Genomic DNA, 25,804 nt, shown 5'->3' with positions numbered 1-25,804 from the left:
ATTATTCGTCAATAACTATTTCACTAACGTTATATTAGTTGTTGGCTGAAAAAATTAATTGTTTAAATGTTATTACACGTTTCCAAATGTTATATAGTTATATTACTGAAATTTTATTCTACTGGAATTAACTTCATAACTACGGAAGTTACGTTTCACCCAAGTAACAGCGTTATAGATTAATAATTTGTTGAATATGTCAAGTTTTGTAGCTGAAAACGTGAATTTATGGCACGCATTACTTTTATTGTTTTATCAACATAATGAAGTTGAAAGTCAGAAGTTGTTCGTAGAGACCTAGAGTGAGTATGCTTCAACAATAATAAGATGTGAAATGTGGTTTGTTGAAATGTTGCGATTTCTATGTTCAAGAAAAATACCGTCCTGGTTAGCGGAAAATGTTTTAAGATGCGGAATTATTATTGCAATGAAATTGTTATGCAGCAAGGAGTTATTGGATGAAAACCCAACATTAACAATTGACCAAAAAAGAAGGGGAGATATAATATAGGTGCCACATGAACTGATTGATATGGAAGTGGAAAAGCGAAAAATCGCCTTTTAAATCCTAATTCAAAGATGTGAAAGGAAATAATTTCTGCATCGAATAGTAACGGGTGGTCAGTTTATTTTGAAAATTCCAAGTGAAAAAAGTCATGGTTATCACTTGGTGAAGCCGGTCCATCGACTACAACGTCAAATTGCTTAGATCGCCAAGACCATGCTCTATGTTTGGTGGGACCAATTTGTTGTAGTAAATTGTTAATTATTGAAATATGGAAAACCTAAAGTTGTTTAATTTAAACTATTTAAAGAAAAAAATATAGTTATATTTACCGACAACAAATGATCAATTTGAACCGAAAAACGTTCATAATATGACACGATAAGATGATTTCTCGGGGCAGGTGTCATATAGCAAAACCAATGAAAAGAGTATTGCAATCACGTGGATGGGAAGTTTTATCGCGCCCGCCGTGTTCTCCAGACTTAACTCCATCGGACTATCGTCTTTTCTTATCGATGGGACACGCAATTGAAGATCAGTACATCGCCGATTTTGAAAAATGGTTTGATGGATAGTTAGGTGCAAGGAAAAACTGTTATTTTGGAGTTGCATCCGTAAATTGTCTGATTCCATGGTGCCAAATATCTACAAAATTCTTCAAAACATGATTTTCCCTACTCAGTCGTGGCAGTGGAATTTGAAACTTTATTGTATTTTCTGTTCTATTTTTGTTCTTAAGTTGACAGGATTATACTGTCGGCTTTGAAGATTTCAGATTCTACTTGGTGAGTTTTCTTGCTTTCACCGTAGCGGTCTTTGTGCTTTTTTATGTTTTCTTTTTTGTTTCCTGAAGAAATCATTAAAAAAATTTTTTTGTAATTTTTTACGTTTTTAGGTTACTATGCTACAGCTTTACTAATTTGTGGATACTTTTCCAAGCACTTATTGGAGATATGAATAATGCGCGGAAAATATGGGTATATTGGCATCTAACCGTAAAGTTGGTATCTAAATCTAATGATGATGATATCTAAGTCTGGTCGGAACTTCAAAAATTGAACCAATTCACTTTGATGTTCATAAATCCACGTAAAATGTATGTCGTATGTATTTTTACTGCTAAAATAATTTTAATTTCTTGTTTCAATCAAAACTATACCTTGTGTAGACAACTTCATGGAAATTAGCTCCATTAATTAACTCTGAAAATTAAGTCCTGTGTTAAAATTTTAAACGTTGACTTTGAAGAATTCAACATATTCTCTAGGTTTACACCACTTGTAACTATTGCAGATTTTTACCTATCTGCAGATATTAGCAAGCGATTTGATTTCAACGATCTTTCATTTTCTTTTATATTCGCTGTAAATACATCAAAAGCTCAAGCTATTTCCAGTGCTTCATAAATCTTTGACAGCACAAACATTAGATGACGAGTTGCGAGCTTATGCTATGCTAGATTCTAATCAATATGGCCTAGAACTTCATGAAAATTCATTGTTGAGGGAAAATACTTGTTTCCCAACATAGCAATTGTAATGTCCTTGTTGCTGATCTAGCGAAAATTTTGAGTGCTTACAAATTTCAAGAAAAGATAGCCGTAATCAATATATAGATACCGCAGTGCCTTAATTGTGACAAGCAAATATATTAAGAAATTGAGTGCCAGTGATAAGTTTAAATCATTAAACAAAACGTTTGCAAGGAAAATATAAAAATAAATACTCTATTCTATATCATGAAATTTCCAAGAAAAAAAACACATATATCATGTACAATACAGAAAAATAATGTTACGATGGAATTGGCAACAGCAAAGGACTGAGGAGAATAAGAGAAAATTTAGTAGGGCAATAAACGAGCTGAAAGGACTAATTCAAAATGAACGAAACCAAGGCATTCAAAAATACCTAGAGAATTTGACACCAATTGAGGCTACAGACTGTTCGTTGTGGAAAGCAACAAGAAAGCTTAAGAGACCCCAGCAATATAACCCACCTATTAAACAAGCGAAAATAATTGGGCTAGAAGCAATAAAGAAAAGGCCGACATTTTCTCAAAACATTTAAAATATGTTTTTAAACCTTTCCAGTTTCAGCTACATAAAGATGACGAAAATTAACTTACTAGCTTTCTGGATTCGCCATTTCAACTGACCGCACGGGAAATTAACGACCAAAAAGTTAAACAAACAACAATGAGAGAAATTAATATTAAAAAAGCTCTTGGTTATGATTGAATTACTGGTAAAATTTTAAAAGAACTATCAGAAAAGGCTACGAAACTATTAACATTTATATTTAATGCTATGCTACGAATTAATTACTTCCCTAGTAATTAGCTAGAAAGTAGCTAAAATATTAATGATTCTTAAACCAGGAAAAATACCAGAAGATGTGACCTCCTACCGGCCTATAGGTTTATTACCGATAATCCCGATAGTTTTACTACCGAGAAACTATACATCCAGAAGCTAAACTATATAATAGAAAAAAAGAAAAATTATTCCAGAACATCAGTTTGGGTTTCGCAATAAGCATGGGACTATAGAACAAGTGCACAGACTTGTAAACAAAATAAACACTGGCCTAAATGCCAAAAGCTATTGTTCGGCTGCTTTTCTAGCTATACCTCAGGCTTTTGACAAAGTATGGTATACGGGTTTGCAGGTTAATCTAAAGAAACTTCTCCCTCATCGGGACTATCAGTTACTAAAATCGCATCTCACTGATAGACATTTTATTATAAAACATGGCGATGAACATACCGAATTAAATCTTATATATTCAGGAGTTCCGCAAGGTAGTGTACTGGGTCCAGTACTGTATCTTCTGTATATGGCCGATCTGCCCACCACAAAAGAACTACTATGGGAACATACGCAGACGACACAGCAATCTTGGCATCCCATGAAGATCCGGTCACAGCATCAATAAACCTACAAACCCACCTGGATCAAATACAATTATGGTTGAAGGCATGGCGCATTAAAGTCAGTGAAACAAAATCCACCCATGTAATGTTTACCCTGCGTAGAAGAACATGTCCGCCAGTGAATATCAATAATCGTCAATTTCCCCAAGCAGAGCAAGTTAAATATCTTGGTATGCGCTTAGATCGACGCCTAACCTGGAAGAAGCACATACTCTATAAACGAAAACAACTTTGACTGAAATTATATCAAATGTATTGGCTCATCGGTCGCAAATCCATTGGTGGTATGCAGCAACAAGGTGTTGCTGCATACTGTATGCAGTTTTTGTTATTTTTATGTTTCTGTATGAGTCTATACTCAAGCCTATTTGGCCATATGGAATCCAACTATGGGGTACCGCTAGCAAATCTAATCTATCCATCATTCAACGGTTCCAAAATAAAGTGTTGCGTGCCATTGTTGATGCTCCGTACTATATTTCAAATGAAGTGATAGAACACGATATTCCTCTAGAATATATAACGAGTGTAATTCAACGTGTTTGTGTGAAGTATTTCGAAAGAGTGTCAGTGCATTCCAATGAACTTGCTAAGCAGCTAAATATGCGACGTGATAGTGGAGTGCGTAGACTAAAAGGTTTAACACCTCCTGATCTGATTACTGGACATATGTAGAATTTAGAATAATCTCTAGAATAAGACTAATTAATTAAGATTATATTTTATACAGAAGATGAAGTGATTTTCTGCATGCCTTGTATATATAATATAGATATAAGAAATACTTATTGCCTATAGGGCAGATTGTGGAATCACAAAGAGTAAAAAAAATATCATGAAAAGACACCATATAAATATCATATCATGGATTGAGACTCGTTTCACTTCTTAAAATAATTTTGAGAAGAATTTGTGGGAAATTAGCAAATTTTTCTCCCCAATTTGGGGAATTTGACTTGGATTATTGGGAAATTTGACACATTGGCATCAATAACCCTGCTATGTACATTTGTTTGTCTCTTGTAGGAGACACTATGTATGAAAAACCTTATAAATGTAATATTTTAATGGTATATATTACTTTAATGCTTTTCTGTATGATTAAATCCCAAAGAAAGAATTAACACGGAAAGAAATTAAGTAACCGCAGATGAAAAGTGTGTAAAAGGTTTTTTATAGCTCCGATAAAGCTTATCGCGATTCACCTAATTCCGAACACTTCCACATCGACCGCGCGGGGTTATAAAAAAACCATAAAACGCCTTTCGATTTGTCGTCGGTTAAATTGAAATCATATATAGGGTATTCTAAGTGAATCGTAATTGCGTACTTTGCGTATGTAAACAAGCGATATATCCGTTGTTTACGTTAAGTTATCGTTCGGATTTTTATAGTATTCGTGTAGTAATGTTGCCGAACGGTTAATCGGGCTCGTACCAAAGATACAAAGGAACAATTTAAGAACCGATACCCGCCTCATGCCTCTCTTCCACCTTAATTATGATGAAATAAATCTGTACTGGTACGACCTTAGCGATGTTAACGCCGATTTATTTTTTAAATTAAACCTTCAATATCTGCGTGAAATATGGCTGGCGTTACTCCCTGATGATTTTGGTAATATCGAAAGTTTTTAAGATTAACAACTTACAAGTTACTGATACTGGTAATTCGTTTTATCGATGGGATATGATGAAAATATTCGATGACTATGTGGGGAGTATTGCTTCTCCTTTAATCCATAGCCGGCGCTTCGATATAGCACCTATTTCTCAAGTAATTCGCTGATGTCGGTGTTATTTTGGGTAACATTTTCTTTACCAGCGACATTCCAGTATTACTGACCGATTTCAAATGTTCTTACCTGATTGATTATATTTTGTGTAATCAGAATAGTGCTAACATGTACAATAGCGCTTAGTGAATAAGATGTGATAAATATATGATCGACCAGTCGATATCTGGGTGGATGGTCTGGGTATAAGTAATCAGTGTGATACCTGCATAGGAACTAAACAAGAAATCAAACCTGTATCAATAAACACCTGTTATGTTGCTAAAATGTATCAATATAACTTTCTTTTTTGCTAAATAACTGAAGATAATATAAAAAAGGATTTTAATTGAAATATTGAAAACATGTATGAGTAATTTTCTAGCAATGCCTTCAAATCCTTGTTTTTAAATGTTTCTGGCTGTTCAGAATGCTCTTCGTCTTTGGTGTCAAAGTAACCGCTTTTGAAACATCTAAACCAGTGTTTACATGTTGAAATCGATGGGAATGGTTGCCATAAGCTTCACACATCGATGATCATTTTCTTCAAATTAAAATAAAAAGTAAACTTTTCGTAAATGCGATTTACCCAGAACATAGTGACGCACTGAAAACATTCCTTGTTCATACGTCGACGAAATAATACATACTGAAAAATGCAGCCTGTCAGTGAGACTTCAACATGAAGCTGGCTACTAATCTACTAGATGCTAATAATACATACTAACACCATCTGTTGTAAATTAAAAATAAATTTACAGACCGACACAAATTTAACATACGCTAGGTAAGATCGTTAGATATACTATCCTGGTAATTTTGATGATGCTGTCACTGTTAGAAATCACTTTTGATTGGAGACGGGACGAAATTAATAAAACCACTTACGGCTTTGGAACAGAAGAGAAACTTTATTCACATCGCTGTCTTTTTTAATATTTTTGAACAGCCTCGATACAAATTACAGCGCCTAATTATTCTTCTTCTTTTCTATATTGGCTCTTGTGTCGAGATAAATCATATATTTCATCTAGAATATATTATCATTTTTATTCCTAATTTTAGTTTCAGTTTCAGTAACAGTTCTATGCGACGCTTTTTGAAAAAGTACAGCGATAACAAGTTTTGTTTATTTCGTTGTGAAATATTGTTAAAATGGAAGTGTTGATCTCCTGATACCGTTATTTAGTAAATATTTATATTAACAAATATAATTAAGATATAAATATTAAATATTTAGGGCATTATTCATGACTTAACATAGCTTAAGAATATATGAAGAAAAGACGGAAATAAATACGCCTTATATTAAGGGTCGCCTACAATTATAAATCACAATAACATTTGGTCAGAGAAAGTCATAATGTTCAGGTATTGGAGATTATCAAATCAAGAGCAACTTTTTAATGCAGGTGATGACGAGATTTGGTGAAGATTGATCGTCCTGAAACACCAACAATAGCGTATTGGTTGATAATATGATGATGTCCATGATAATTATTTCATTTAAGAACAAAAAGGTAAAAAATAGTTCGAAGAAATGAAAAAAAATTAATGTATTTAATAAAAAACATATTATTTTATAAGTTTATGAAATACAAGTAAGGCGTTATATCCGAATAATATGATACATGTTAAAAAAATGACAATGTAATTCATTGCATAATAACACATGGTTATAATACTCGTTAACTTAACTATAACTTCTGTTAACGAATAGCTCGATTCTAAATATTTAAAGCAAGCACCTAATAGATACTTGAAAAACGACTTCAGTTACGTATTCCCGCAACATGTTTTCAGTTTTCACAGAAAAAAAATCAAATAGAATTGAAGATGAACATTTTAAAAATAGCTAAATAAACTATAATTTAACTATAACTCGTTTTAACCAATAACATATATGTTTTAACCGACAGACATATATAATTAGACTAATAAGTTTAGAAATACTATTGGTTCCTTCATGTGGCCAAATACCATTGGTGTAGGATGGATAACCTGCATTTAACATTTTTAATTTTTAATATTTTAAATATACATGCAAGAAAAATGATTGACTTTTATTCTATCTGAAAAATTTACGCTGAAAAATTATATTATTTTAGAAATAATTTTCTTTCTTGGTAGCGTAAACTATAAAAAGGTTATGTAAACAATCAACATTAAAGGTTATTGTTTATAAGAGTAAGAATATATACAAAATATTTTAGAAATAAAACTAGGCATTATGAACACTTCTACAGTTACTTTTCATTCATGATCTTATATAACATCATATTTTCCTACTTGATATACTGTATGATTTTTCATATATGACCATATATGCTCTTAAGAATATCTCCATTTTAACATCGCTCATCAATATTGACGTACAGATTATTTGAAAATGTTTTTATTTTTTTCCAGACCAAATGTATGTAGAAGCAGAGGGAGAACATTTTGTTGTCCAGGATGGCAAAGACATTCTACTCTAGGATTGTGTATAATACGTAAGGTTTTAATTGTTGTTAATGAAGATTTTAAATAAAATTTATTTGGATATTTTACAGCTGTATGTTCAAGACCATGTAATCCCGGGCAGTGCATATCGCCGAATGTCTGTTTATGCAGCGGAGGACAGAAAGCTGCAAGTTGTCAAAACTATAAACACAGTTACTCAGGTTTGTTTTTTATTACCTTTAAATATAATTTTAAAATTATATAAGCCGTCTTGGTGGCGCAGTGGTAAAGGCGATAGGATGGTCCTCCTATTGTTGCGGGTTCGAATCCTGCTGGGGCATCGTAGATTTATGTTTGTGATTGTCTAAAATTTCTGATTGTTCTAAGCAAGAGTGTAAAATCCGACAAGGAAAATGATCCCAGTCACGCCAGTAACCAGGCTGGGTAATACCGGATGTTTTCTGGGATGATTTTCCAAAGTTGGTCACTCGGTAGTCGGTAGGCTTAATGCTGAGGACCGTGGTTCGGAGCCGACGTTAAACTTTAGGTCCAATCTAGATAAACTCATAGTTGGTAAAAAAATGCTTTCAATCAACTAATAAAATCAACTGATTAACTCTATTAATTGCAAAATATTGTTAACCAATTATACGGCATTTTTAATTCCATGATATCATTTAATAATGTGCAAAGATTACTGGTAAATAAAAGAATATATTTAAATTATGCATGTACAGTATGTTTATACGATAAAACAATCATTATATCATCAACAGTAAACGTACAACAGTATTTATCTTGTTGTTTGTTGTTTTTGGATTTCAAATCAGCTATATTTTCAGCTAATTTCCGTGATTTTCTATGCGAACTAAAATGTTTTATTAGATCAATCAGAATATTGTTATTGAGGTCATTGGAAATATGATCCAATTGTCTTATTTGTTGTTGTAATATCAGCATTCTTATTTTTTTCTAAGGTATATAAGTAGTTTATCAATACCAATATGTAAAATAGACTAGTATTATTATTATATTGTACCAATATAATAGTCTTTCTCTAGTAAATGTATTACAATGTTTTAAATCATCCAATGACATAGGTTGAAAGTTATTTGTATTATTTTAACTTATCTTTTGTCAGAACTATACACTTTTTACTAATACACTATGTGGTGGTTTCACTGAGCCTAAATAGTTGTCAATCTGGATTGGCATTCTTGAGTTTTGCAATGCTTTTGTTGGATACTTGCATGCATTTTGATTAACGATATTTATTGGTGAAAATGCGAAGTATAAACGTAAAGAACTGTTATATCACCTAAACAAGCTGTTAAATTCGGTCGTACTGATATTTCTTCTACATAAAATAACAGTTTTCAATTTAGTGTTATTGAATTATTCGGACGCTAATCAACGAACCTTGATTGATTTGAAGACATCTCATTCCATCAAATAATTTTAGAAACTTATGGTGCTGCTGCTCTGTCTTATCTCATTTGTAGGTTTTGGTTTCAACGTTTTTTTTTTCGTTTCAGCGAAAGAAGTTGTTTTTATGATAAGGACAAAGAATGGTCTGGAGGACCAAAATAGAGAAAATTATCAGAACTAGCCGAGAGTGCTATTTCGAATCACTTTGAAGATATTGGTTTAATTGCTCACCAGACACAATAGAATAGATTTCTGTGTATTGTGGCCAGTGTCATTGTGGGTGAGACTAATGTCTACAGAGACACCGAAGCACGATATTTTTATCCATAATATCTTATTGTGTATATGGTGGGATCAGTAAGGTATTGACTATTATCAACAGCTCAAATCCAAGAAAATCTTTACTCTGGATGTCCACCAATGACACTATTTTTACACTAAAACATTCGGCTACATTCCAGCTATGAAAGATATAATTGCTGATTTATGTGCTATTTCTATCCGGCTCGAAAGAGTGTGTTGAATCGATAACTGCTACTTCTATCCGGCTCGAAGGAGCATGTTGAATTACTTGAAGCATGTTGAATTGAAATAATTCCCGCACCGCTGGTTCAATAGGGTCAAAAATAAGTTATTCTTAAAGGTGTCAGTGATTCACGAAACTGATATCAATTAGTTCCTGAGTATCTTTCTTTAAATAAAAGTAAACTCTTTCTTAATTACTTATATTACTTATGTAGACAGTTAACAACAAGTTAACAATATAATGCTACACTATAAAATACCCGAACTATTTTCGTTCATAATGATCGATCTGATTTTACAAACTTGACTAATAATTAGTCGTGAATGTAAACTTATCGTGAATGCTTGCGAACTTTTTTTTTCTTTTTCCATGATGACCAGCTAGAACCAAATGGTCTTATGCTTATTTTGTTTCGGGTTCGGGATAGTAGTGTTTTACGGGCAACAGAGACCCTGGGTTGCGACTGGGATTGCCGTAGTTGGTTTACTACCGAGGTTTATGGGGGGGTAGGGATTTAATCAAGGTGTTGTCGTCTTCCAAGGCGCCTATGAAGAACCTTACACTGATCATGTTCATGAAATTCTTCACAAACGGGATGCCTGGTTCGAGTGGTGAGTGTTGGCGTTCCTTATAAACCATGGGCCATTGAGCAATGCGCGGACATTTTTGGATTAGAACACTTGGAGTAGTCGCTTTCTGGGGGATATGGAGTTTACATTTTCTGCAGAGGAGTGGAAATAGTAGATTGTACACACCATTTCCTTTGCAAATAACATGCTGTATTTGGGCTGACCATTGGAATCTGTGGTCGAATTGGAGACTGAGGTAAAAAAGATTCTGGAGCCAGAGGATAGGGATTTTATCAATTTGGAGGCGATGGGCGCGGAACTCCTTCTTGGGGTGGAACAGAATAGCCTGAATTTTGCTCGGGTTGGTTTGTAGCCGCCAGAATTTGTACCACGCCGCTTGGTTCAGCTGGACTTGTAGTGTGTTACGAATAGCGTCGGGACAATAACGGGTTGTGATTGGACCTCTTGGTTCGCCTTATTTATAGTTGCGTGTATGTCATGCCCACTCTGAAACTATACAGTATATGACATTCACTATTTCTTAAAACCAATAGTCCACTTACAAGGGTTTTTCCTTTCCCGAGTAAACTAGGCCAGGCAGCGACAATAAAATGTTCTGCCAGAGAGACCAAAAATTCATAGGGCTATAAAAAGTAGATGTTATGCACGTTTTTTTGGGAAATAGATGTAAGAATGTTATAAACATATTTAACAATGTTTCGGGTTTATCTCTCTGAAATCCTGAACAACAATATTGCAGCACAAATGAGAATTTTTATCGTAACTAGCGATATCGCCAGATATAGCGCCTTCTATTTACAACTTGTTCAGATGGATGCAACTTGACTATGTTGACAGATGGTTTTGAAAAGCCGAATAAGTGCGAAAAGTGTTCAGTGATTAAATCGCTGCATAACTGGCATAGTTTTTTTTTGTTACGATGTCAACATTAACAGCATATTGATAAATAAAGATGGGAAAAAGTTAGAAAATGATAAAACATATTTTGATTAAGGCATAATTTACCAATAATTCTCAATAAATACCTTTAAACTGAAAAAAATATAGAGAATACATGCAAGTATCTAATAGATACATGAACGACGATTTCAGTTTACGCATTCCCATATAATTTTTTCAGTTTTTGCACAAAAATAATCAGTTAGGCCTGAAGATGAAGGAATGTGAAAATTATTTTTCATTGAATATTTTAAATATAACGATTTGATGTATTTGTACATTTTATAGATGAAGACGGGAGACCGTGTCGAGCGATCTGTATGAATGGTGGCACTTGCGTCAACGGACAATGTAGCTGTCTTGCAGGCTATACGGGAGAATTTTGCACAGAACGTATGTTTTGCTTATTTAAAACTGATAACTATTGATAAAAATGACTTATTGACTATCGTTTACAGCCATTTGTGAGGAACCATGCAAAAATGGAGGAAAATGCATATCGCCAGACAGATGTGCTTGTTTGTACGGATTTCAAGGAAGTCATTGTGAAGTAGGTGTGTAAGTTTTCGTTGTATTTCAGTTTCTTCCCATCAAAGCACGTCTAATACTAATATATTACTCCTTCTACAGATTACAGAACTGGGCCATGCTATACTGGAATTAAAGGAGCTTTATGCGTCAGCCAATTGGAAGGAGTTGTATGCACTAAAACCTTGTGTTGTGCTACAGTAGGAAGGGCATGGGGTCACCCATGTGAACATTGTCCGTCCAGACTGGAATGCGATACCGGATTTCTAAAGAACCAGAAAACAGGAGAATGTGTTGGTATGTCTACTTCTTTTTTATAAAATGATAACTACTTTTTGCACTATGATGTCTTGTAGATATTAATGAATGTGAAGCGATTCCTCATCTGTGCGCTGGAGGTCAATGTGTGAATAGTGTGGGCTCCTTCACTTGCCAATGTCCACCTGGGCAGTCGCGCAACATCCAGACCAATCGTTGCGATGATAAGAACGAATGTGAGGAAGAGGAGGGCATCTGCGAAAATGGTTCTTGTGTTAATACTGTCGGCGCCTTCTTCTGTCTCTGTCATCCTGGTTTTATCCAGAGCCAAGACAAGAAATACTGTATTGGTGAGTTATCACTGAGAAACATACCTGATGCAACGTCTGAATATACAGGATACTTGAGAGACTATTTTTAGATGGCAGGCAAGGTTTATGTTATACCCAGCGTACACCTGGAGGGTATTGCAGAGATGAACTTCAGTATCGTCTGTCGAAGAAGGATTGCTGTTGTGGACAACACGTGGGTCAAGGATGGGGGGACGATTGTACTCCATGCCCAGTATATGGAAGTGGTACGTATTATAACTGATGTATAAACAGACATGACAAACAATGTCGTTTTGTAGATGGCCACCGAAAATTATGCTCCTCCATTCCTCCCGCTTTGTTTGAGAGCAAGAACATCAGCATGACAATGCCAGAACCACAAAGAAAAATCACACTGGTAGACGAGTGTATGCTTCGGCCCGATATTTGTCAACACGGCAAATGTGTTGATCTTGTTCAGGGATACGACTGCGTATGCGATCCAGGTTACCGGAAGGGAAAGTCCCAAGTGTGTGAAGGCTAGTGCTGAATTTTTGTTATATTTGTAACATAGGATAATATATATTTCTCTGATTTTTAGTATTAATATTCTCTAGTGTTCTAATTTTATTATTATTGACTACAAGAAAAACGAATATGTTGAATTGATCGAGAAAATCTGTTCCGATAATAATTTTTCACTAAAAAACAACCAATTTGTGAATTACCAAATATTTTTCGGATTTCAGGGTGTACTTTTCTGATATCTAGGTTTCTTCTCAGATTCTGTTACCTTTACCCTTTACTGGAAGTGACCCCGCCTTCTGAGCTGTGTTTTTTGCATGTGTTCTTTTAAGGCTTTATGATGAGTTCTTTTCTTATTTCTGTGTTATTCATACTCTCTCATAATTTTTTTCTTTTTTTTATGTTACACAGCCGAACGTTAGAATTGTCTTATAGTTCATTTTCATATATATTTTAATGTTTGTTTTTTTGATCTTTCTTTTTCGTAAATCTTGGATTCATTGCGAAGAATTGATCCATAGCTTTTTCAATTATGCTCTTGATTCCCATTTCCGGGTTTTCATATTTTCAAGTTCTATTCCCAGATATTTTAATTAATTTACTTATTCTATTTTGACTTGAAATAACTGTTATGAACAATGTTGAGCTTGGGATTCTCTTTGCCGCTTGAGTTCTGAAACTGTTATCTTATTGTCTGTAATTACATTATGTAATGTTTGGCCTGTAAATTATGGTATATATTTTTGAGAGGGTTTGCACTTTTTCGCTTATACGATATACATATATGTACACCTTATGCTGAAAATATTATTCTGTAAACTTCTTGCCTTTCGAAATTCATTCTGCTAATCTGTCAATGATTTTAGCTATAAGTTTTCATAGCAGTGTATAGCACATTGGTATATCTAGTATATAAATTGCTTTCCCTTTTTCGCCCTTTTTATGCAATGAAACAATGAGTATCATTTGCTATTTTTGGAAGGCTTTTCTTTCTTACTACACTCTATTGTAAATTTCCAGCAACACCCCAGAACTTGTAGTCTTTTCTTAAAACTTTTTGGTACTATTTTATCTTGTCCTGATGCTTTTTGAAAAGCACCGAAAATATTTTTAATAAAGTAATTTTAAAAGGGTACTATGAGTCAAATGTTACAAAATAGTTAGTTCAAATATTATATTCTTTCAGTATAACTATGTTTAATCATAATCATACCTATGTATATTTAACAAATTCATCTTCGTTTTCTTAATATTTAATAATTTATTTTAAAAATAGATATCAACGAATGCAACGAAGGAAAATGTTTAAATGGCAGATGTATCAATACCCCTGGTGGATTCAATTGTCTTTGTCCTGCTGGGTTCGATGTTTCACCAGATGGTACAATGTGTACAGATCACGACGAGTGCGCAGAAATCGGAATGTGCACTAATGGTATTTGCATTAATATGGACGGAAGTTTCAAGTGTCAATGTAAAAGCGGATTCAAATTGAGCTCCACCGGATTTGCATGTGTTGGTTAGTTATTGATTGGATATTTTTACAGTAATTTTGGGTAAGAATTAAACATTTTCAGACCTCGATGAGTGTTATGAAAATCCACGAATCTGCTTAAATGGACGATGTGACAATACACCTGGATCATATACGTGCCAATGTCTTCCAGGATTTATAGAATCAAGTGATAAAACTTTCTGCATCGATATGGACGAATGCTCTACAACTGGTAGCTCTTAAATTAAATATATATAACAATCATATTTTTCTTAAATATCTCAGGAATGTGCGACCACGGGAGGTGTATCAACATGGAAGGTTCATTTAGGTGTGTCTGTGACTCTGGATATCGTCTTGGCGTAGATGGTCGGCATTGTATGGATATAGATGAATGTATCAGTAATCCTTGTCAATTTGGTACATGCTTCAACACTCCTGGCAGCTTCAGATGTGAATGTCATTCAGGCTTTAGCTTGGGTGCTGACGGAAGATCTTGTCTGGATACCCGAAGGGACTTGTGTTATCAGGTAAATCAACATACTTTAATTCAAAATACATCGTTAATATAAATTTTATAAAGGAATATCGCGATGGACAATGTATTAATCCTTCAACTACAGCTGTTACGAAATCTAGTTGTTGCTGTTGTACTATAATATCAGGAAAACCAATGGCTTGGGGACAGAATTGTCAACCTTGCCCCATGCCAGGAACCACTGACTTTGATCTTCTTTGTCCTCATGGGCCAGGTTAGATTACGTTTCTTCATATACCTACAGTACTTATTTATCAGCTCCCAAATAGGTTCGACATTTGACGGCAATGATATTAACGAGTGTGCTCAAAATCCCAACATCTGCCAGAATGGAGCCTGTGAGAATCTGATTGGTACATACCGGTGCATATGCAATCCGGGATATGAGGTGGATGAGTCTGGAAAAATCTGTACCGACATCAACGAGTGTGAAGTGGAAGCAAGTGTGGTAAGAATAACTCAATTGAAATTAGTTAATGGAAAAGTCCCCGGCCTGACACATAGATGGCGCTAATAGAATTAAATCCATTTTTTAGTTAGCCCTAGCCTTTAAATGATGCGTGTATAAATTTGACAGCTGTCGAATCATTAGTTTGTGAATTATAACATTTTCAGTGAAGCAACTTTTGTTATTTTGAAAAAATGGATAAAAATGAATTTCGCGTATTCATGTATCCTAGCTTTAACCGTGGTGAAATGAGCACCGAAGACGGTGAACGCAGTGGACGCCCAAAAGAGGTTGTTACCGACAAAAACATTTAAAAAATCCACAAAATGATTTTGAATGACCGTAAATTGAAATTGAATGAAATAGCAGACATTCTAAAGATATTAACTGAACGTGTACATCATATTATTCACGAATATTTAGGTATGAGAAAGCTCTGTGCAAAGTGGGTGCAGCGCAAACTCGCTTTTGACTGAAAACAACGACGAGTTGATGATTCGGAGCAGTGTTTGAAGATAATAAAGTGTAATAAACCCGAATTTTTGCGTCGATATATGACAATGGATGAAACATGGCTCGATCGTATCACTCCGATGACATATCAACCGAGTGGACTGCATATGATGAACCCGTTCCAAAGCGTGGGAAAACGTAATAGTCGGCTGGCAAGGTTATATAGGTTATAAGGTTATAAGGTTATATAGGTTATAAGGACCATCAACAGCGACTATTACATAGCGTTATTGGACCGTTTGAAGGACGAAATCGCTGAAAAACTGCAGCGTTTGATGAAAACGAAAGTGCTGCCTCACCAAGACAATGCTCCGTGTCATAAGTCGGTAAAAACGATGGCAAAAATCCGTGAATTGGCCTTCGAATTGCTTCCTCATCCACTTTATTCTCCAGATCTAGCCTCCAGCGACTATTTCCGGTTCTCAGATCTCAAAAGAATGCCCGCTGGGAAGAAATTTTCGTCGAATGAAGAGGTGATCGCCGAAACTATTTTGAAGCAAAGGACAAATCGCACTACAAAAATGGTATCGAAAAGTTGGAGGCTCGCTATAATCAGTGCATCAGCCTTGAAGGGAATTATATTGAATTAAAATAAACTAATTTTCCTATGATAGGCCGGACACTTTTCAATGAACCTGTTCAATTGAAGTTAAGGTTTTTAAAGTTTATTGCTTAAAAAATCACTAGATGTGCGGTGGAGGACAGTGCAAAAATACACCTGGTAGCTTCCAGTGTATATGTCCAACTGGTACACAACTAAATCCTCACATATTCGTATGCGAAGATATTGACGAGTGCAGAGAATTGGGACCTGAGGCGTGCTTCAATGGAGAATGTATTAATACTCAAGGTTCTTACAAGTGCGAGTGTGAGCCAGGATTTATCCTAGATAACACGGGAAGAATATGCATAGGTATGTGTTTATTTCTTATTTAAAATCAATACGTATTATTCATTAATTCCAACAGATAATAGAAAGGGATCTTGCTGGACTAAAATGAATCACGGCCGATGTGAGAATAACTTGCCTCAGCTCAGCAGAAGAATGGAGTGTTGTTGCTCGATAGGAGTGGCGTGGGGATCACCTTGCGAAAGATGTAATCGAAACGAATGTAATGAATGTAAGCATGGTTACGCTAAAATCGATGGAAAATCTTGCACCGACATCAATGAGTGTGATTTGAATCCCAACATCTGCAGAGGCGGAGGAATTTGTGTAAATACCGATGGAAGTTTTACCTGCACCTGTCCACCTGGTTTAACTCTAGACGAGACTAGTAAATTAGTCAGATTATATATAGTTTGTAGCACGGTTTCATCATAAATATTATTTTAGGAACACATTGTTTGGATATAAGGGAAGAACCTTGTTTTACGCGACACAAACATGGAAAATGCACTCACGCTATCGAAGGGCTCTATCACAAAGATCTTTGTTGTTGCTCGTCAATAGGAAAGGCATGGGGTCACAAGTGCGAATCATGTCCAAGAATAGGATCCGCGGCTTACCAGGAGTTGTGTCCCAGAGGACTCGGATTTCTGGACAGGAAGGATATAAACGAATGTACAGAATTCCCGGGGATGTGTCAAAATGGCCGATGTAGGAACACAATAGGTGGTTATAATTGTAGATGCAACAAAGGCTACGATTTCGATGATACAAAAATTAAATGTGTTGGTTAGTATATTTCCTGACGTACTCATAACTCAAATTTACAATCATGCTGAATAAATTATAGATATTGACGAATGCAGTATAACAACAACGAATGTATGTGGAAAGGGAATTTGTAAAAATATTCCTGGTGATTTTTTCTGCGAATGTCAGGAAGGTTACCAAACTCAACCTCCAATGCAGACCTGCATGGATATCAACGAATGTGAAGAAATACCTGGTAAAATTGTTAATAGTTAATATAGAGACTGTGAATTAATTTAATTGTGTGAAAAAATGGATATGTGTTACAAAAGAAAAAGGCAGTTGAAATTTTAGACTATATGTTTTAATAGATTTTATCTTTAACCTCCAGGAATTCAAAAAAGTTTAATTTCATAGAATACAATTAAATATATTTCAAACCCTTATAAAACTTTTATTGTAACAGGTGGGGCAAAAGTCCCGCTACTATTTTCTTTTCTAGCTCAGTTTCACTTTAATCATTGTGTTGTGTAGATGTCCAAATTTTATTATTTTTTATTTTATTACGAAAATAATCGTTCTATTATTGCCACTAAGCGTAAATTGTGTCAAAAATATCCTAATTTTTTTTTTCGACATTACGGTACGACACCAGACGGGCTTCATTCTGGAAGAAAACGGATGTCTCGTAACGCTGAGAATGTGACCCTGGTGCGCGATAGTGTAGCAGAGTCTCCAGAAACATCAATTCGGAGATGTGGTTTCCAGTTACATATTTCTGCACGCAGGTTAAGTCGAATTTTGAAAACTGATTTCAAAAAATTTTCGCCTAAATTGATAATGGGCGATGAAGCCCATTTAGTTCTCAGTGGCCATATCAATAAACAGAACAGTCGGTTTTGGGCCACATAAAATCCTCAATTAATTCATGAAACATTATTGCATCCACTAAATATAACTGTATGGTGTGGCATTCATGCTGAAAACATCATTGGTTCCTATTTTTTTCTAAATGACTAAGGTGTTGCAGTTATTGTTACTGCTGAACGGTGCTAAGACATGATTCGAAATTTTCTTGTGCTGAAATGGAAGAGCAAGGACTAGAGAACATATGGTGTCAGCAACAATTCAATTATTGAATTACGTTTTTACAGGAAGACTAATTTCGTGAAGTGGCGATTTAGCATGGCCAGTCAGATCTCCGGATTTAACCGTATGAGACTTTTTCTTATGGGGTTTTTTAAAATGAAGCTAGGTTATCAAAGTTTATGTGAATAAGCCCTAAAGGATTTTACATCTAAATATACACATATAAAAACAAAATAAAAAGAACCGAAAGTTGCATAGCTAATTGCGGTCACCATTTAACTGATATTATTCTACAATCATAACGAAAAAAAAATGTAAAGACCAAATAAACTGTCTATGAAAACCAAACTTACTTATCTGTTTTTTGAGCAAAGTTATAGGTCAAAATGGTAGCGGGACTTTTGTCCTACATTGTATCTTATTAAATGAAATGAACAAAAGAATATCGAAAATTGTCGAAAATCCTTTATTATAATCGAAGTATTTCAACTCTTTCGGTTTTATCTTGCAAGATTTCAAGGATTTTATTTTTAATCATTATCGTTTTTTTTTAATTTGAGTTTCTAAAGCTTCATTCTTGAAACAATTTTGATGGACTGATTTTGATTGTACCAACAATATGGCTTAAGATAGTTATCTATAAAAAAAGCTCAATATTAATTCATAGTCCTACTATTAATACTAACTAAATATAATACTATAAATATAATATTATTAACATATAATATTTCAGGTCTGTGTAGGGGAGGTAGATGCCTTAACATTGAAGGTTCTTTTAAGTGCGAGTGCCCTATAGGTCACGAACTTGCTTCAGACAAAAAATCTTGCAAAGATATAGACGAATGCTCCAGAACTAGCGGGATATGTTCCAATGGCGTGTGCGAGAACATGATGGGTACTTATCAATGTATATGTAATGAAGGATACCAGCAAACTGGCCAAAAGTCTCATTGTGAAGGTTAGTTTTTCATTCGAAGTCAGTGAACATATGGTATAATTTATTTTATAGATATTGACGAGTGCGAATTTGAACCATGTGATGATCTGTGCATTAACACACCTGGCAGTTTCTCATGTTCTTGTGGGTATGATGCGGTATCAAGGGATCCACCTGAGTTGAGTAAAAATGTTGTGTGTGCTTTTAGGGATGGTTACCAGCTGACTCTAGACGGTAAGACCTGTGCGGATATTGATGAGTGTCACGAGAATCCTCGAATATGTAATGGTGGTAAATGTACCAATACAATCGGAAGCTATATCTGTCATTGTATCGAAGGGTTGCTAGCTGGACCATCAGGAACGTCATGTATTGGTATGGCTTAGGTCTACTTAAGTATAATCTGAGATACTTAATTGTCCGTTTTAGATATTGATGAGTGTAAACAGAATCCGAACATTTGCGGAGCTGGTGAATGCGCAAACACTCTGGGTTCTTTCCAGTGTAGATGCGAAGAAGGTTATTCAGTTAAACCTAAAGGTGGGCCACAATGTACCGATGACGATGAGTGCTATTTAGGCACGTATAACTGTGATGAAAATGCTGATTGTATCAATAATCCCGTAAGGACTTGATCACACGAGTGAATAATTATTCATAATAATCGAATTTACAATTTAGGGATCATATCAGTGCCGCTGTTTGGATGGGTTCACCGGTAACGGCATTAGTTGTCGAGATATCAATGAGTGTCTCACCAATAACGGAGGATGTGATCAGAATGCTCAATGTATTAACAACGATGGTTCTTTCAGATGCGAATGTGATTCAGGGCAAGTCATTATATTTTATCCTCAATAAGTAATCTAATATATCCTTATATGTATAATTCTTCTGTCCGTGTGTATGTAATTGAATACCTTCTTAAATAGTTTGATAAATATTGGCGAAATTTTGTAGGTGTGTGGATATTTATGGGAATTTATAAATGGTCTATAGTCGTAATTAGTCTCGGTAGGTAGCTAAGATAAGGTTCCAAGAATTTTTTATAATATAAAATAGAGCTTTTTATTCGCTGCCAATCTGGAATCAAATACTTCCCTAGAAGCCGACTACGTTTTTTCTGATTACAACAGTAAAATATTTCCATTAATATTTTTTAACGTGTGTTCAGTCTAAATTTTAATATTTTTTGATAATTTTTTTGTATCACGCCCCAGAGCATGCTCGGCATTGAGGTCAAATTATATTGCCGATGGCCGCATAAGGCGCGAGTTAATTAAATTAAAATTAAATTAAATTAAGTAAATTAAATATTATATTATATTGATGTATTTTAAAAGTAAAATGTGTTGTTTTCGACAGTTCGAGTTAAACTGAACTTAATTCCTTAACATTAATGTATATTCGGCCACGTAGATATCTGCTGACTCTTATTATTTTATGGGCTATAGTTTGTGTTACATTATACAATATGTGTTAATTTACAGTAATATATTGATTAATAAAAATAAAATTGTCAACGTATAGCAATATTTTGAAATATCATCAGTCAGGTTTATGTTGCTGTTATATTAGTGAAATTGTGCACACATTCCTGTTGATTTTAGCTTAAAAAGTTGTTTATATTCTTGTTTGGGCGTTTTCACACCTGCCGGCATGACACGACACGACACAGACACGACACAGACACGGCACCGGCGCTGCACCGTGTATCCTTTTCATAAGTATTGTTCCATATAAGACTGTCATTCTACTAATTCAATTAGTATTAAAATATCATATTTAAAGCTACACATGTTCCTCTTTTAACATTAAAAATATCTCGGTACACAATAAAAATCGGCGCCGACACGAGTGGACCAATTGGCGAGTGTGAAAGGATTCCAATTGTTTACGTGTCATTACGGGTCCACCGATATCGGTGTCGCGTCGGTGTCGGCAGATGTGAAAACGTCCTTTATTGTTAGTTGCTTATTGTCTTCAAGGGTGAACAGGAAATATTAATCGATGTACACATAATGCATAAATAGTCCGTAACTATCGGTTAACGTAAATTTAAGAGACCAGGTTGCAAATACATGTGTGAATGAAAGTCGAGAGCATCATAATGAAAGTCTTCGAGCTAATAGATTGAGACGAGAGGCACGTCACGTTCGAATGTAGCGCTGAAATAGACTGCGCGAATCATCAGCAATATGAAAAAAATGTAAACATTGTCATGCAGTTAATTACAAAGGTGAACCGGCGGGTATTTTCAGCTCATATGGAAACGTTTGACTTCTTCTATTAACTATTCCAGCAGACCTTTGAAAACATTATTAGCTGGAGCCACATCTCAATCGAAAATGTTTTTGCGTAAAATTCGTAAATTCAATTCTTGCACCCAAATGATATCATTTGGAACAACAAAAATTGTTCAGAATAAGGATTGTGTTTTTTTAAAATCAAAACCAAATGATCCATTTGTTCAATACCGTTTCCAATAGATTACAAAACGGCATTTTCCTATTGCGCCAGCTATATCATCAATGCGTTGTTGATATGTGTGCGAAAATATAAAGGGAGCGATTACGATACATTATGTTGAATCAAGCGAAGCTTCGTTCTGAGAACTACCGGTTGTAAGGAAAAAAATACATAAATTTCAAGAAAATGGAAACATTTATTTATTCAGAGTATTAACCATTTGATTCTATATATTTTGCCCATTTTTTGGGTAATATATAGATGCCATCCTAAAAAAAAACTGTTTATCATTTGATCAAAACCATTTACCGAGCCATTTTCAAACTTCTTCTAATCGCGTGTCTCATTGATGCGAAAAGTTGATAGTGGGATGGGACAAGATCTGGAGAGCACGGTGGGTGCGATAATATATGCCATACAAGTGCTTTCAACGCAAATGCTTCCTTGACTTTGCTTTATGAAAAGGCGCGTTATTGTACTGTAAAATCACTTTGCCGTGTCATCGGACCCATTCTGGATGTTTTTTCGACCAATGCTTACACCTAATTACTCATTTATTATTGGTAACGATTACTATTAACAGTTTTACCAGGTTTCAAGAGTTTATAATAAACCACGTGACTCTGGCTCTACCAAACACAGAGGATTGTCTTGCGACCAAAACGACTTGACCTTGGAGTCGATCTTTTGGCTTCGCCAGTGATAAATGACTTCTTATCATACCTTTGAAGCTGGATTTCACGCACGATTTTTCGATTTTCAATTTGCCCGTCATTCAATTGATGCGGCTTCCATCTTCCCATCTTTTGGATATTTCTATTGCTTGTAATCGATCGCTAATCATTTCTTGGGTCGTGTTTAATGCTTCTACCAATTGTTTTTGAGTTTGGGTCGGGTTTTCAACCAATAACTCTTGCAGTTTCGGATCTTCAAACGTTTCTCTCTTCCAGAACGTTATTTATCTTGCACATTGAAATCGCCACTTTTGAATTGTCGAATCCACGCCTCACATGTTTTTAGGGTTAGAGCATGCTTATAGTAAGTTTCTATCAGCAAACTATGACTTTTACAGTGGGTTTTTTTCTTTTGATTAAACAACAAAAGTAGTTCCTTGCCGCAAATGTTTTCAGATACAAAACTTTATAGTTTCAAAGAAGTATAAAACTATGACGGTGTTACTTTCGCAAAATATAACATACATAACTTTGAATCTTGATGTCAGTGGAATAAAATGGCATGTGTATATGTGACAAATGAATATGTGTCAAATCACAACATTGCATACTTAAGTATAGCGTTAGTTATAGCATCATTAGTATATAGTATAGCATCAGTTAGAAAAATCGGTAATGACCTTCCGGTACACCTGGTACATACATTTTCTTGATGTTGCCATTAGCAAGGTAGATGGAACAATTAATATCGACAAAATCGGTATCGCATATATTAATAGTTCGCTTCATATGCAAGAATATGTTTAAGTTGTCATTATTTTTGTAGGCGTATATTATCGACTACATTTTTCATAACATTGTAGTGAATTGCACTGGGGTACTGGGGTGATATTAAAATCGTGTTGTGTCTAAGTTAAACATCAAATCATAGGCATGATATCATTGCACACGTGTTCAAACAAAAATGAAAGCTCTTGATAAACTTGATTATATATCACTGGGTATGAAATATGACATTTGAACAGGACCACATCTGTTGGGTCTGTTAGTAGTATATTCTTCTGTCTCTGAGTAGGCTGCTAAACTCCGCTTAGATGGTTGAGATTTTTTTTGTGTTTGTTTATGTGCATTCGAGAATGGTTTAGATTCACAACTGGACCCGGTAGGTGGCGCTGCGAAAAAGCTACAGTATTTTTTCCATAAACATTTTTTGATTATATAAACATATCACACTCTATGAAATCTGAAGTAAAGATAACTTTTAAGTTTCTCTTAATGTAATAGAACATTTTTTTTGATTTCGATACTTTTTCAGATTTAAGGGAGATGGTTACAATTGCGTGGACATAGATGAGTGTACCAACGATCCTAGCTTATGCGAGAACGGCCAATGTTTGAATTACCCCGGTTCATTCCGCTGCGAGTGCGAGATGGGTTTTATGCATCCCAATGAGGCTAACGAGAGGGCTTGTGTCGGTCAGTACGAAAAACGTCTTTCCCGCTGACGGTGAAGGAACCCGAAGTCCCCTAATATCTGTATTTTTACTAACCTCCATTAAAATAACGCAGCGAATGGACATGCATTAACATAGAGTATAGGATAATGTAGACGCTACTAACATCGGTTTCAGAAGGAATTTCACACGCTTTTAATCTTAACCAGTAGGTATCAAAGCCTACAGTATATTCTTTAGAGTCTATTAATATAGTTAGTACAAAATACGACAATAAGATTTCAAACCGTCTGGGTATATTAATTTAAAAAGCAGTAATTTTAATGGATTTTTTATTAACTAATATATATTTTACAGTGAAACTACATCATCGCATGCAAATTATATTTACTTTGTGGATGTTTGTACTAGATAATCCACAGTAAATGTTTAAATATAGCTTAAATGAGCTTCTTCGTCAAAAATACATTTCAGAATCGTTGCTTTGCATTGGAAACTTTAAAATTCAAAACTGTCTGATGATTATACTAGATATATATTCAGTCTATATTAGTTAATAAACAATGCAATACATTGAGACATTTTTATAAAATATTAAGTAATCATTTTGGAAGAATATATAAGTGTGTCGGTAATTTCTTTCCGAATACTTTTCTAAAGAAACATATTATTTACAATGAATAGTTAAAATATATTTATTCAAAATGTTGGTAATTTTATGCTCATCTCTTAGAAAATGTATGGATAAAATTCCAAGATAACAATTACCCCCTTGAGCTAAATCTTTCATTAAGCCATTTTCTAACTTATGCGGAATTGACTGCTAGAAAAACTGTTGCTCTGCAAACACGTGCTCCATTTCTTTCATACCAGTTTACTGACGATTTTTTTGGCCATTCAATTCATTGGACGTCATTCAATTCATGTGACACAGATATTTTCATCTTTTAGGTCTTTCGCATCATCATCTTTCACTTTTAATCATTCAAAAATACTACTGAACTCAACATTCAATTTTACTGCCAATTGTTTTTGAGTTTGTGTTGGATTTTCATCTGATAATATAATAATTCTCGTAATACGTTCTCAATTTTTGGAGTTTGCTTACTGTATCTATACATTTTCCTGTAAAACAGCTAATGCACGTTATAGATGACGCCAAATATAATTGTAAAGGCAAAAGTTTATAAAAAATGTAAAACTCGTTTTAAACTCGGAGCGGATGTTTCCTTCTAATCTTACTAGTTAAAGTTTCCTAGCTAAAAAGAGAGAAAATTCTGTTTGATGCATCGGCAGATGTAACCGAATCAGCTTGATCAATCATCAAATATCTATAAAATTCTTCAAAATGTTCGTAACAATAATTAGAGGTTATAAGCAAGTTGTTATAAGTTAATACGGCAACATTGACAGATACGGATCAGACACGCTGACGTCATATATTTTGATGACGTGCAATGGTTTTTTGTTGTTGGACTATATCAGCAAATTATCTGCCTACTAAATGGTTATTTTCAGCGACATTTGCTCTTGATGAAACATTTGATAACATTTTTGTCAGACATTTGATGAAATATTATTTTTCATTAATGTGCGCTACAAATGCACGATTTTAGGTATATACCGAACACTTTCGACATTTTCAAAAAATTATAAATCTATAACGCTGTTCTGTATTTAGGCGGAATGCAACTTGTAGTTTTGAGGTTAATGCCAGTAGAATAAAATGACATTTATCAAATCATAATATTGCATAACCCTCGCTAGTAAAATGGGTTATAAATA

The 25,804-nt window shown here is 34.6% G+C and overlaps 1 protein-coding gene across 1 annotated transcript in view; it reads left to right on the top strand.

The window, feature by feature from the left end:
* LOC143196592 (fibrillin-1) overlaps positions 1–25,804 on the top strand; it is a 164,793-nt gene that overhangs the window by 50,642 nt on the left and 88,347 nt on the right. Inside the window, exons 3-25 of the mRNA XM_076404407.1 lie at positions 7,626–7,708; positions 7,769–7,879; positions 11,430–11,534; positions 11,600–11,695; positions 11,772–11,966; positions 12,026–12,277; positions 12,349–12,504; positions 12,559–12,777; positions 14,040–14,282; positions 14,341–14,490; positions 14,544–14,788; positions 14,842–15,010; positions 15,066–15,244; positions 16,445–16,670; positions 16,726–17,034; positions 17,094–17,435; positions 17,497–17,652; positions 19,219–19,443; positions 19,495–19,570; positions 19,631–19,797; positions 19,852–20,045; positions 20,104–20,255; positions 23,881–24,041. Coding sequence (XP_076260522.1) covers positions 7,626–7,708; positions 7,769–7,879; positions 11,430–11,534; positions 11,600–11,695; positions 11,772–11,966; positions 12,026–12,277; positions 12,349–12,504; positions 12,559–12,777; positions 14,040–14,282; positions 14,341–14,490; positions 14,544–14,788; positions 14,842–15,010; positions 15,066–15,244; positions 16,445–16,670; positions 16,726–17,034; positions 17,094–17,435; positions 17,497–17,652; positions 19,219–19,443; positions 19,495–19,570; positions 19,631–19,797; positions 19,852–20,045; positions 20,104–20,255; positions 23,881–24,041 — 4,211 coding nt within the window. The remainder of the gene's footprint in view (positions 1–7,625; positions 7,709–7,768; positions 7,880–11,429; positions 11,535–11,599; positions 11,696–11,771; positions 11,967–12,025; positions 12,278–12,348; positions 12,505–12,558; positions 12,778–14,039; positions 14,283–14,340; positions 14,491–14,543; positions 14,789–14,841; positions 15,011–15,065; positions 15,245–16,444; positions 16,671–16,725; positions 17,035–17,093; positions 17,436–17,496; positions 17,653–19,218; positions 19,444–19,494; positions 19,571–19,630; positions 19,798–19,851; positions 20,046–20,103; positions 20,256–23,880; positions 24,042–25,804) is intronic.

The sequence above is a fragment of the Rhynchophorus ferrugineus genome, unplaced genomic scaffold, assembly GCF_030347505.1.
Source record: "Rhynchophorus ferrugineus isolate W39M unplaced genomic scaffold, kcgeb_rfMv2 rfM1, whole genome shotgun sequence".
NCBI classification, from domain to species: Eukaryota; Metazoa; Arthropoda; class Insecta; order Coleoptera; family Curculionidae; genus Rhynchophorus; species Rhynchophorus ferrugineus.
This window is presented reverse-complemented; position numbering and strand designations above follow the sequence as displayed.